We start from the raw sequence: 13,801 nt of genomic DNA, 5'->3' as shown, positions 1-13,801 counted from the left end.
ATCTCCTGAGTAAATTGGGAACATGGGGACCTTGAGGGAGGGTTGAAGAGGAGAGGGGAGAGGCAGGGAGGGGAGCAGAGAGAAATGTAAAGATCAATAGAAATCAATTTAAAAAAAAGAAGTATAAGCTTGTACTGCCATGAGGGAAATCAGTGTGAAGGTTTCTTAAGAAGCTTAAAACCAAACTTCCAAATGACCCACATATACCAGTCCTGGGCATCCACCCAAAAGATTCCATATACACCTACAGAGATACCGGAACATCCAACTAATAGCTGCTCTATTTATAGCAGCGCAGAAATGGTATCAGGCAGGATGCCCATAAATAGATGAACAGATAACAAAAGTGTGGTACACAGGCACAATGGAATGTTTTTTTATTACCTTATTCATTTATTGTGTGTCTGGGGGAGGGACACCTGCTATAGTACACAGATGGAGGTCAGAAGACATTTGGGGGAGTTGGGTTTTTTTTTACTTCCACCGTATGGGTCCATGGAATCAAAATCAGGTTATCATACTTGGTGACAAGTGCCTTTACCCTTTAAGCCACCTTACCAGCCTTACACAATGGATTTTTATCCAGACTTCAAAAAAAAATAGAATGGTAAAAACATTTTAAATGGATATAAGTGGAAAATAGATTATTGAGTTAAAGTAGGATCCAAAAGACAAAACCATATGTTCTCTTTCCTATGTGGCACGTGTGTTTGTGTGTGTGTGTGTGTGTGTGTGTGTGTGAGAGAGAGAGAGAGAGAGAGAGAGAGAGAGAGAGAGAGAGAGAGAGAGAGAGAAGGTGGTAGATGATTTGAAAATCTTAAAATAAGCACAGGAGAAGGGAAAGGAGGACTTTCGGGAGAAATGTATCCCAGAGTTAAATCTCAATAATTGTATCTCTGATATTTCAAAAACTCGAAAAGCCATGACTAAATTAATACCCATTATGAGAAACCTCAAATTCTTGATTATGCTGTGTTGGAATTCCTCTTTAAATTTACACTCAGATGTAGTTTCTCTTCTGGTGTTATTGAAAATTTGGTATTCTGTTTCTGCACAATCCTCACATTTCGCTGCATACATTGAGTTTCATTTTTATTTTGATCTTCGTGTCTTTCATCTTTAATTAGCTGCTATTGTGAAAATTTAAATCTCATATCAAAAGAACTGCACAAAAGTCCCAGACCTATTTCCTCACTTTGATGTTTCTGTCCCCTGAATGGCAGCAGCAGATGACAGTGTAAGATAGAACATGGACTAATTCGCCTTGGAAGCACATGCGCTGGGTTTTCCTTCCTATAAAGTTACCAGGTCTTTGATTTCTACCTCATCCTGCTCTCTTAGACTTTGCATGATGTGAGCTTCTCTGCCCAGAACAAAACTCAGCAAAGCCCACAGCACGGGAAACCTTTTATTTCATTACACTCAGAGCTCAGGGTAACTGTCATATATTCTTTATGTAACCAACAACGGTGTTGACTATTGTCACGGAGCAGGGGAAAGACAAAAATTTCCAATCAAACAATACTAGGCACCCGTGAAAGCCATCCTCCACATGGTTCCAGGTCACAGGGACCCCCTGGTCTTCAAAGCGCTTCTTGTAGAGCAAGCCATCGTCCCGGAGGATGTCATTCTCACAGGTCACCAGGAACACCTCAGGGAGCTGAGCAATGATCTTGTCATCTGCTAAGACAGGTGAAATTTGTACATCGAAAATGTGTTTTGTTTCTAGATAGGCAGCCTCATTAAAACATCCAAGAAACTCAGGCTGTAAGTCTTGACTCCAGAACCTTCTGGGGATGTTGTCAGAGCTGATCCATTTCCTGTACTTCTTCCATTTGTCCAGAGGTATGACAGCACCTGTCAACATGGCATCTTTCCAAGAGACGTCAATGGCCAGGTATTTACACAAACAGAAAATCATGAATTCTCTAGTAAGAAATGGGACATTTTTACTCTTCTGATGAGACGGTAAGCAGAAATTAATGGCCTGGATTATTGGAATAATCAGGATTTGAGCCCTGATCTTGGGGAGACTAGGGCTACTGAGCAAGACCTGGACGATAGTGGCCACAGCCCAAGCTCCAACACTCTCTCCACAGAGCACCACCCGAGAGGGGTCCACCCCATAGGTTTCCAGGCCTCTCAGGAACTGGATCGTGGCACTCAGGCAGTCATTAAAAAGGACAGGGTGGTGGTAGTGAGGAAGCTTGCGGTACCTAAGGGAGAAGGAGCAAACACAGCATGCTTATTCACAAAGGGATAACTGGAGGCCATTCCAATCCCCATCCTCCACTCTCAGAGGGGACTGAACCGGACTCGATTCCCCAGAGTGTTTCTAATAAGTAAACGTGGTAACCATCATTTTTCTTGAGGAGCATACCCAGAGTCATTCATTTAACCCAGGATTCTCCATTCCTGCCCACACCATGCTTCTCTCGGATGAGCCAACCACACACAGGATAAGGTGAGTTCAAAGCTGTTGCCTTTAGAAGTCAGTTAGCCACCAAATACCCAGAAAAGTCATTTGGAACTACTACTTCTATTGACACAGATTCGGGGGACACCTCTCCTGATGTACTGGGGACATGTTGATCATTGTTAAAACTACAGCTAGAAACCCTTCAAATTGATATTGATGCTAATACTAAGGTCTGTTCATAAACATTCCTTTCGATGTTTATTCTTCTGTAGCTAAGCTAAAAGTATGAGAAGGGGGTAGTTTTACCTCCTATTTGAGAGCTCTTAAACTCTTCCTTGTTGCCCTGGTTGCCATGAGGAAGTGACTAATAGTCACACAGCCAACTGGACCACTCTTGTGCCTGTGCTGGGCACTCTGAGCACCACGTACACCTTGAGAAAGCTTGCGGACATCCATGGCCACTTGCCAACTCACAGCTCCAGCTCCCACACTTGCAGCCCAGCCAGCACTGTTTTGAACATCGTGCATCAGACTCTCCCCGCCACTTTCATCAAAGCCAGAGGAGAGACCCTGGCCCTAATAGTCTAATGGAGGGACTCTTGGGACTGCTACAAGAGGAACAATGTAAGATTCTCGTGGATATAGCTATTCATTTGCGAGGTCTGCCAAGACTAAAACACATAGACCTTTTTAAACTACATAAGACAGTTGAATGAGAAATGTCCACATAGACTCGTGTATTTAAACACACTTGGTCTCAGTGCTGGTGTTTGGGACGGTTATAACCTCTAGGGGATGTGGAAATACGTCACTGAAGGCTGACTCTAAGAGTCCACAGCTTCACCCTGCTTCCCGTTTTGGTTTCCTCTGCTTTCCATGTACAGGTGAGATGTGTTGCCCCGTTTTCCTGCTGATATCCCTCCCTCCCCTGCCCTTATGGCCTCTGATCCTTGGGAACCATAAGCCAAAATAAACCCTTTCTTTCTTAAATGGTTTATAGTCAGAGAGTTTCTATTAAAGCAACAGAAAAGTAACTAATGTGGAGCTGGTGCCAAGAGTAAGATTGTTGCTGTGAAAATCTCAATCATACTGTTTTTCTGAGGAAAAGTTTAGAAGTTTAGACTGTTTGGTCAAAAGTGAGACCCCAGCCCTCTGACACCCCAATATCCAAAGAGGCTAGAATGTAATATTGAGTTGGAACTGTTACCCCAGACTGCCAAGAGCTTGGACTCCAACTCCCAGCCTGCCAAGCACTGACCCCTTCCCAGAGAGGGTCAGGACCATTCCCACAGGGTATTTAGGCTTGTGGGGATGGGGAAAAGGAACACGTGGTTTTGGGTTTGCACGTGTACTTCCTCTGTCTTTGCGCTGCCATGCTTCCTGGCCATCTAGGAGTACATCATTAATTAAACACAGGCATTTGATTTGGTCTAATTTGGTTTAATTGGAGTTCTTTGTATTGGCAGAGTGGCTCGTATTAAGATTTTTCTTAACATAGACTTTAAAAGTCATTGTGAGAATGACTGGCCTAATTTGAAGCCCAAGCCATGAGAAGGAGCCCATGCCAGACACTGGATATCTGGATATCGCAGAGACTTAGGATAGAACCAAACATGACTAACAAAAAAGAAAAAAGATATTCTGCTGTAGTCGTAGATCAGTGTCTAGCCCATCATCATCGGAGAGGCTTCCTCCAGCAACTAATGGCAGCAGATGCAGAGATCACAGCCAAACATTACGTGGAACTCGGGAACCCGCAGAGAGGGGGAGGAATGATCGTAAGAGCCAGAGGGGTTAAGGAGAACACAGCTCACAGAATCTACAAACAGGGCTCATAGGGGCTCCCAGAGACTGAAGCAGCAATCATGGAGTCTACATGGGTCTGCCCTAGGCCCTCTGCATACATGCTGTGTTTGTTTAGCATGGGGCTTTTGTGGGGCTCCTAAAAGTAGGGGTGGGGATGTCTCTGACTCTTTTGCCTGCTCCTGGGATCCTTTCTCTTTTACTGGATTGCCTCACCCAGCCTTGATATGGGCATGGCACTCTCTAATCTCATATTCGCATTGCAAGTTGGGGGCATCTTTTCAGACTTCTGTTGTTCGGATCATAGTGTGCCCATGTATATGGGACCATGTGTAAGAGAATCAGCATCCCTGGGCTTCTTTTGGAGATCTTTGGTTTAAACAAAAGCCCACACTATGAATGCTGCCTCCAATGGAGAAGTCATCAACAGTCCCAGGACTCTCAGGCCACTTACCCCACTGATAGCAATACTGAGTCTGTCTCCCGGACCAGAAAACTGCACAGGTTGTGGTATGTGTCTGCAATAGAAGGTCCAGCGTGGACCAGTTGCGATGAGAACACGCAGAACTTAGCAATGCCGCAGCCCCATGAATAGCAGCTACCATAACGAACATGGCTGACATCCCCTCTCTGAAGTTCAGAGAATTTCACGTGCTTCCGCATATCAAGAGCAAGGAGAAGTCAAAGTGACCAAATGGGAGAGACATTAAGGTGCATGGGAAAGGCTGAAGTATAGCAGGAGTGGGTTCTCTAGTGTGTTTTGAAGGGCCCTTCTCTAGAGAGAGAAGCCTAAAGGGAACTATGGAAAATGGAGCTAGTCCACCACTGTGGGAAAGCAGAGCTGGAGAGGTGGATAGATTCTCACATCAGTGATCCAGTTGAGCTCAGGGATGCATGTAAGTATGGGGCCTTTGTGGGGAAAAAAAAAAACACAGGAACAACCAGTGCTGTGAGTGGGAAAGAGGGAGTGACACCCAGTGCCAGAATAGCTCCACTCAGACATTGCTGTCCCAACCTGGACACAGACTAAAATATTGCCATGGAGATTACTACGTGACTGGCTGATTTGATCCCCAGTCTTTCCGTCTACAGTCTCTAACAGAAGTTCTAACTTCCACTTGTTTTGACTCTCCCCACCCCAAGAGGTCCTCATGGGAATGTGTACAAGACTCTGCCTGTCATGGGGTCCTTCCTCTCCTGTCCCACGTGGAAGCCACTTACCTAGGCTACCAAAGATAGCAGCCCCTCCATGGTAGAAGATGATGCCTCTCCGGAGTTGGGAGGACATCGCCTTGGGCTGGAACAGTCTCACAGGGATTGACCCAAAACGCATGTTGGTTACCAGCACAGTAGGGTCCTTCTTTATGGCCCCTATATCACCAAAAAACTGAACAAACTTGTTCATAGTGCAAATTCTCAGCTTCTCCAGTGTGTTCCCCTGTTGGAGGAAAATGAAGGGGTGAGGGCAGGGGATTGTAGAGCAAGAAGGTAGATGCAGCAACTACTTACCGTAGTTCAAACATAGTCACCATTTCTCACCTGCCTCCTTCCTACATGTACAACAGTCTCATGGGCATACAACTGACTTTGAACTCTTTCATAAGAGGAAGGCAGTTCATACTTTTCTTCCTAAAAGACCTCCACTGGATGATGATGTTGTTGGGACCCAAGTATTTCTTTTCCTCTAAATTCATGTTGAAATGTTGTTGTCATTGTCGGTGTTAAAAGACTGATCATTTAAATGGTGGAGACATGGAAGCCCCATGTCTGGATTAAGTCCATGATGAAGGGAAAGGAATAATTACCTCTGGCATAGTCTCCTGGGGAGTGAGTTTGGCTGAAATTTTCTGACAAATGAACATAGGCACACTTGTCTTTTTTACCACAGGATGATACAAAGAAGGCCCATTGATGACACCTAGTTTGTGGGTTTTCCAAACAAACCCTGTAAGACAAACTACCTTCTATTGTCTGTAAATCACCTGGTTTGTGGTACTGCTGAGCAACATAAAAAAAAATAAGACTTGGCCTGAAGGAAAACCAGCTTAGGGCTAAGTGGCCATTAGTCATTAAGAGAGACAAAACTGAATGTCCCAGGCAATAGCCCTGACTTCAGTGTCCCAGTTAGTTGTCAACTGACACAACCAAGAGTTGCCTGAGAATAGATTCAGTTGGTACATTGCAAGATCAGATTGTTCCGAGGAAATTACTGTGTGAGATTGTCCTGATTGTTAATTGATGTTAAAGGGTGATTCAGCCCACTTTGGCATTACCATTCCCTAGACAAATGGGCCTGGGCTATATCAGAAAGCTGAATAAGCATGATCTTTTGAGAAACCCATCAAGCAGTGTTCCTCTATGGTTTCTGCTTCTTCAAATTACTGTTTGAGTTCTTGTCCTAACTCCAGTGATCAACAGCGACCTGGAGGCTGCAGCCTGAAATAAATCCTTTCCTCCCCTAAATCATTTACGGTCAGAGTGTTTCATCGCAGCAAAATGAAGGAAACCAAAACATTGAGCGTCTTTTGCTCTCTGGATGACTGTACCCAGACTGAGATGGCAAAGACAGTTTCTTAGCAGTGTCAACTCACCGCTACCCAAAGCTTTGGGATATGGGGGATGCTTAGTCTGTGTGTGTCATTGACTGGAAGAAGTCATATGATGAACTAGGGATGTGATATGGCCCCTAACAGAGGGATAAAAAGGCCTGCACACACTCCCCAAATGGGTTCTGTGGCCCTGATTTTATTTATTGATTTGGAAGAAAGGGGTAATGCATATATAAGGTTGTCAGGGGACAGTTTAGAGTCGGTTGTCTTCTTCCACCATGTGGATTCCATGGTTTAAACTCAGTTCATCGGGTTTCGTGGCAAGAGCTTTTGCCCAGTGAACCAATTCACTGACCATTCCAATTTGATTTTAAGCTAATATGCTCACTCTGATATATCTTTGCTAATATAAATTACAGCTATGTTTCAGGAAACATTGCAGGGTCTCGCAGTGTATGTGCTAAATGCTCACAGTCACTGGATTCTATCCTCTATGGACTTCATGCTTAGGGTACTTCTTTGTCATAAGGAGAGCACCATGGTGGGCTAACAACAAAAATCAGAGCAACAGGTGCTTACCAGGTACCTATAATGTGTCAGTACGAGCCCAAGTAGTTTCAGTTACCAACTTGCTTGAGCCTTCTAAGTCAAGCACTAGAATTTGCTCTGTGACAAAATGGGAAACTGAGGCATGTCAAAGTTGAAGTGCCTTGTTCAGAGTTGTTCAATAAAATGTAGCCGATGAACTGGAAAGAATTTATGGTTGCAATCAAACGAGCATGATTTCAAGTGTGAGCCCTACTGCCAGCTAACTGGTAAGCACTGGGCATTATCACCGCACTCCAAACTCCCTTGTCTGCAAATGAGAAACTGACGTCCATAGAAGTGACCTAAGGAGGAAGGGGGAAATTGGGAGACTACAAAGCTCATTTCATTCCTTTGGCTTCTGGCTCTCAAATTTGTGTTTGTCTGGGACCAAGAGTAGGCTCTCCTTTGAGAACTGTAGAATCTTTCCAGGTTTCTTTCTTCTCCTTAAACTTCTCATCCCCTCGTCCACATCTTCAGTATGTTAAAACACCTGGATTTCCTCTTGTTCGCCTCCCTCCCGGACAGCATGCCCGAGGGGCTTTGGACTGGATAGAAGAGGCAGGGTCCTCTTATATGAAGCACATGCTACAGGACCAATCCTAGATCATCACCTCATCTTAGGTGAAAACTTGTAGTATCTGTCAACTGTGAATATTTAGCTTAGGGGGCTATTCTCTCTCTCTCTTTCTTTCTGCTTAAATTTTGGAGAATTTCATACATGAGTACTGTATCAATATCATTTATATCATTTCTAGCTCTCTAGTCCCTGTTCCCTCTCACTCCCTCTCAAATTTATCACCTCTTCTTTAATTAGAATGTTACACATACACACACATGCATGCTGCGTGTGTATATACCACCTACCGTGTCCACTTAGCGTTGCTGTTATGGACATGTTTTAGGGCTGACCACTTGGGGTTAGATGACCCAGCACAGAGCTCGCCCTGGAGAAACGGATCCTCCCTCTCTATGCAGCTGTTGCTTACCTGTAGCTCTTCATCTAACGTTGAGGTTTTGTGCAATTTCCCCCACCCACATCGGCACGGCACCTGGTATTGCTAATGTGCAGGCCTTATCTAGGCAGTCAAATCTCATCAACCATAGCTGAGATTTCATGGGTGCAGCTTCCCTGGCGTGTCTAGAAGACACTATCTTGCAGCAAGCACCCTGGTCCGTATGTTCTCACAGTATGATCAAAACTCAGAGAATTTGGGGGCCATGAATAAATAGGCTCTAATGAATAGAAAGATCCAGGTGCTTGAGGGGCGTTTGGAGATGCAGAGCCCTCTTTTGTGGTGCTGGGCTCTAGCCTAGCCTCAAATTCTCAGTCTTTTTACTTCCCCAACACGTTCCATTTTTCCTCGTGAAAAATCCCAACAGCATAGGAACATACATTTTTTACCACTTATCAGAGCCTAGGAAGATTTATGACTTGAAATCTAATACTTCCACCTACCTGATCAGAAAAAAAAAAAATGCCCTTGTTCCCATGAGGATTCTGAAACACAGGTTAAACAAGAGGCTCTCACAGCCAATGAGAGCCAAGCAGAAATGCTCATCAGATCGCTTGGTTGAGTGCTTCCCACCCCTTCTCCCCGACCTCTTCCCTTTAAACAATTCACTGGGGTATCAACTGTTCTGTTTGGCCCCTACCAAGTATCCCCGCACCCCAGTATGGGAGCGTCGGATTTTTTCAAATTGCCTGTCTCCCATATTCTTTTTATATGTGCTGCACTTGTTGGCAGGTGCTGATCCCTGACCCCAATCTCAAGCCCCAACCCTGGCACAGAGCTCAGCTTTCCAGGGCAGCCATGCTGAAAGGCTGAGTGATTATCACATGCATGATTTGCCCTGTAAACAGTGCCTGCCCTGTGCCCAGGACAAAGTTGAACAAGCTAATCTATGGTCTCAGGGTCTCTCACACTGATGCCAAAAGCACCTGTAGTCAGGCAGATGGGAAGAAAGAAGAGGATGGAGCTGTGGTTGAAGGTATTGGTGGAACCTCTCAGATGATGAGCGCTTGGTGGGCAGCAACTCCATCTGAAATTCACTGCACTCCCCAGAAAAGAGCCCAGGAGGCGAGTGTGTCATGCAGCCTGTAATCCCAGCACTTGGGAGGTGGAAGCAGTGGGCTCAAGGCTGGGCTGGACTATATGGTGAGACTATCTCAAAGGAAAAAAAGATAAAGGGCATGGCGAGGAAGGAAGGAAAGGCAATATGAGTGAGAAGAAAAAAAGGAACAGGGAGAACAGGGGAAGAAAGAAGAAACATAGGAAATTCCCATGATTCTGAAATTCCTCAGATTCTGTCTAGTGGGAATCTAGAAACAGGGAAATGAAAATAGAAGAAACAATAAGATATAAACAGCACCCCCAATCCGTGGTGTCCCCAAAAGCAAACTCACCAAGGCCATGAGGAAGAGCACAAAACAATGCACGACTCTCAACTTGACTGGATGCTTTAAAGAAGAAGGAACTTCCGTTGTGAGAAAATGCTTAACCACAGCCCATACAAAGTGTCCCAGGAAGAATGTGGTCAGTCCACCCAACAGTAGCAGCCACGGGACAGCCATGGCCCCGAGACCCTTAGGAGCTGCTGTCCTGAAGAACTAACTTCAAAAGCTCTGAAAGAAACAGCTAAGCTGCTTTTATACACTGCATCTTCCAACCCAGTGCTTCAAGCATGTTCTTGAACTGACCTGTACTCTAGATAGCCACATAAGCCATCCAAAAAGAACAGAGGTACTTGTTTCCTGGTGAACAAAAGAACAGAAAATCATATCTCGCTCACCAAGGTGGATTGGTGTGAGACAATTGTCTGTATTCTGTCAATTATATTTTAAATAAATGCTGATTGGTCAGTAGCCAGGCAGGAAGTATAGACGGGACAACCAGACAAGAAGTAGAGGTGGGTCAATGAAAACAGGAGAATTCTGGGAAGAGGAAAGCTTGGCCCACAATCTTGGCCCAGCCACAGAAGAAGCAGGATGTGACTACCTCATTGAAAAAGGTACTGAGTCATGTGGCTAACACAGATAGGAATAATGGGCTAATATAAGTGATAAGAGTTAATAAGAAGCCTGAGATACTAGGTCAATTAGTTTATAACTAATGTAGACCTCTGTGTGATTTCTTTGGGGGGACCAGGCAGGACAGAAAACCTCGGACAACAGTAGATTTGAGAGGTGGGTTTCTCACAGTGTTATGAGACTCTTATACATCCCAGCAACTGGGGAGTCCCGGGAAGGGGGTTGACATGGGTTATACAGTCTTAATGTGCAGGCCCTTCAACTGCACCACATGAGAAATGCCCCCTTTCCCCACCAGAGTCTATTAGGGTGAGGAAAACACATCTCATTCCCAACTTGTTGGCTCACTACCTTCCCACTATCCAGTACCCCATCTAGGATGCAGAGGTTTGCAGAGAATTTTCTGGTTAAAAAAAAATCATCAGTTTAGGATTGGTGACATGGTTTAACAGGAACAGGTACTTGGGGTGAAGGCTGATGGCATGAGTTCAATCCCTAAGACTCACATGATGAGAAATGAGGAAATTCAAGTACTTAAACTTCTCCTCTGCTTTCATACATGCACTGTGACATGCAAACAGATGCACATGTAAATAAAAGTAATTTAAAAAAGTTATCCAGGATGATGATGTGGTGCAGCAGGTAAAACGATTGGTACACAAACCTGTAAACCTGGGATCAATCCCTGGATACCCCATTAAAAAAGCTCAAATACAGTGGCATGCACCTGAAATACTATCACTCCTTTCATGAAACCGGAAGCAGAGACAGTCATCCAGACACTCACGGACCAGCTCTCCTGGAGCACTCAGCGTGGCAGAAACAGACTACAGGACCCAGTTGCTGAAAGGTGTCTTCTGACCTCCACAAGCACACAGTGCGCACTCGCAGACACATCATAAACACACAATGTGATAGATAACTTTTATGAAAGAGAAAAAATAGGATTGATCTCCTTGATCCCTCAAGAAAAACACACCTAGTCATAGAAAATAAACAAACATCTTAGGGTGATAAGATGGAAAAATTATTCCAAGTAAATGGAACTAAAAAACAAGAGGACTTCACTATAGCTACTCTACTATGAAAAAAATAGTCTGGAACCAAAACTGATACTAAGAGATAATGGACACTTCTTCCTGAATAAAAGAACAACTCATGAATAGGATATTATAATTCTAAACATACACACACTACATACAGCTACCCCCAACTTCATAAAGCAAATATTACTAGATATAAAGTTACATATTAATCCCAGTATATTAACAGTGGGCAACTTCAATATTCCATCTCAACAATAGAAATGTCATCTTTCTCCCCAAAATTGATGTATATAATTTGATTGTGTGCGTTTATCAAGTTTTGCTATTGGGATTAATGCTGAGTTCATAAAAGAGTTCAATAAATGTAGTGTTTTGAAAAAGAATGTCCCCTTCCACAGGCTTGGGTATGTTAACACTTGGTCCCCAGATGATGGAATTCTTGAGGAGGTTTAGAAGGCATGGTCTTGTTGAAGGAGGTAAGTCATTGGATGTAGGGTTTGTGAGTTTAAAGACTTGTACCATTTCCAGTTTGCTTTTTCTACCTCCTGACTAGAGTTCAAGATGTGAGCCCTCAGCATCCTGTTCCTCCCACCATGCCTGCTGCAGATTGTCATGCCTCCCCACCATGACAGATTCTTAACTCTCTGAAACCACAAGTTCAAATAAATTCTTCCTTCCATAGGTTGCCTATCAGAGCAACAGAAAGGTGACTCATACAGTTTCATTTCCAACTTTCTTAGTTTATGAAATAGTTTGAAAGGCTTTGATGTTAGTTCTCTTTTGAAGGTCTGGTAGATTTGTACAATGAATGCATCTGGTCCAAAACTGTTTCTACTGGGGGATTTTTTTTCTATATCAATCTTGATGCTTGTCATAGAGTTAAATTATTTATCTCTAATGTTTAATTTTGATAAATAATATGCATATAAAATCCATCCATTTATCTTATCATTTCCTACTCAATGGGATATGATCTATTAAGGATTGCGCTAATGATTTTCTGAATTTTTTAAATACCTGTGATGATAATTCTATTTTGGTCTTAAGAGTTTTTGATCTGAGTTCTCTTTCCCTTGATTAGTTTACTGTGGTTGGTCAATCATATTTATTATTACAAAAAAATCTATACTTTGTTTTAATTATTCTTTATATTCTATTTATCTCTATTTCATAAATTTCTCCCCTGATCTTTATATTTTTATTTTTATCTACTGAATTTGGTTTCGGTCTACTCTGGTTTTTCTAAAGTGTTAAGGCAGAGCACAAAATTATCTATTTGGAATTTCTCTGAATTAATATAAATATTTCACACTATTATTTCCCTTTTAGACTGCTTTGAATGTATTCTATGGTTTTGATATACTGAACTTTCATTCTTATTCATTTCAGAAATTTCTTGATTTCATCATTTTCCATTCAATATTCAGTAACAGGCAATTTGATCTCAGGGACATGTAAATGTTCTATAGTTTCTCTCAGTGTTGTGTTGTAGTTTTGCTCAATTATAATCAGGTAGAACACGAAGAATTACTTCAATTCTCCCATATTTGTTAATACTTGTCTTGTGTTATAATACATGGTCTGGTTTTTTTTTTTTTGAGAAAATTCCATGAGCTTCTGAACAAAAGAGTATTCTCATGTTGGATTGAATGTTCTATAGATGTCAAATCTATTTGATCTGTTATGTCATTTATTTCAGGCATTTCTCTACGGGAGGGATCCTGTATAACCCATTGGCTGGTAAGAGGAAGCAATAAGAACCTCCAACTATTACTGCATTGGGTATAACCTGTTACTTTGGCCTTTTAGTAATATTTATTTTATGAAATTGGGTGTACCAATGTTTTGTGTGTACATGTTTAGAACCAAATGTTCTCTTGATGGATTCTCCCATTAATCACTATGCAGTGATCTTTATCTCTTATGACTAGATTTGGTTTAAAGTCAGCTGTGTCAGCTGTTAGAACAACAGCTGTTGTCTTCTAGATTCACTTACTTGGAATATATTTTCCCATCCTTTTGTCATAAGTATTGTCTGTCCTATATGGCGAGGGGCAATTCTTGGAGATTTTAATATAAGATGCTATTCTGTGTCATTTAATTAAGAAACTAAGACTATAAACATTTAGAGTGAAATGTGTCTGTTATTTTTTACCATTCTGTTGATTGTACAATCTTCTGTGTTTTTCCTATTCCTCCCACTTGCTTAAATATTTTCAAGTGTGCTTTATTCTTCCCTGTGGCGATGAATGTGTTTGTTTTAAGAACCTTCTGTAGAGCTGGCTTAATGGTTGTGAAATCTTTTTTTTTTTGAGGTTGGATATTTATTTAGTGTTTTTTTTAAATTTATTTATTTATTGAGGATTTC

General features: G+C 42.5%; 1 protein-coding gene across 2 annotated transcripts; it reads right to left on the bottom strand.

The window, feature by feature from the left end:
- Positions 1 to 1,441: 1,441 nt before the first annotated feature.
- On the bottom strand, positions 1,442 to 9,931 carry LOC101996136 (arylacetamide deacetylase-like 4). Of its 2 annotated transcripts, none has more exons than XM_005353751.1 (4): positions 9,764 to 9,931; positions 5,444 to 5,660; positions 4,677 to 4,740; positions 1,442 to 2,216 (listed from the first exon to the last, which is right to left on the bottom strand). In XM_005353751.1, the coding sequence occupies exons 1-4, from the start codon at positions 9,929 to 9,931 to the stop codon at positions 1,442 to 1,444; spliced, it is 1,224 nt and encodes a 407-aa protein (XP_005353808.1). The 2 variants fall into 2 exon arrangements, with proteins under 2 accessions (XP_005353808.1, XP_005353809.1); XM_005353752.1 differs by having other exon boundaries at positions 5,489 to 5,660.
- Between the last annotated feature and the right edge of the window lie 3,870 nt (positions 9,932 to 13,801).

This window comes from Microtus ochrogaster, chromosome 10 (assembly GCF_000317375.1).
Source record: "Microtus ochrogaster isolate Prairie Vole_2 chromosome 10, MicOch1.0, whole genome shotgun sequence".
Taxonomy (NCBI): domain Eukaryota; kingdom Metazoa; phylum Chordata; class Mammalia; order Rodentia; family Cricetidae; genus Microtus; species Microtus ochrogaster.
This window is presented reverse-complemented; position numbering and strand designations above follow the sequence as displayed.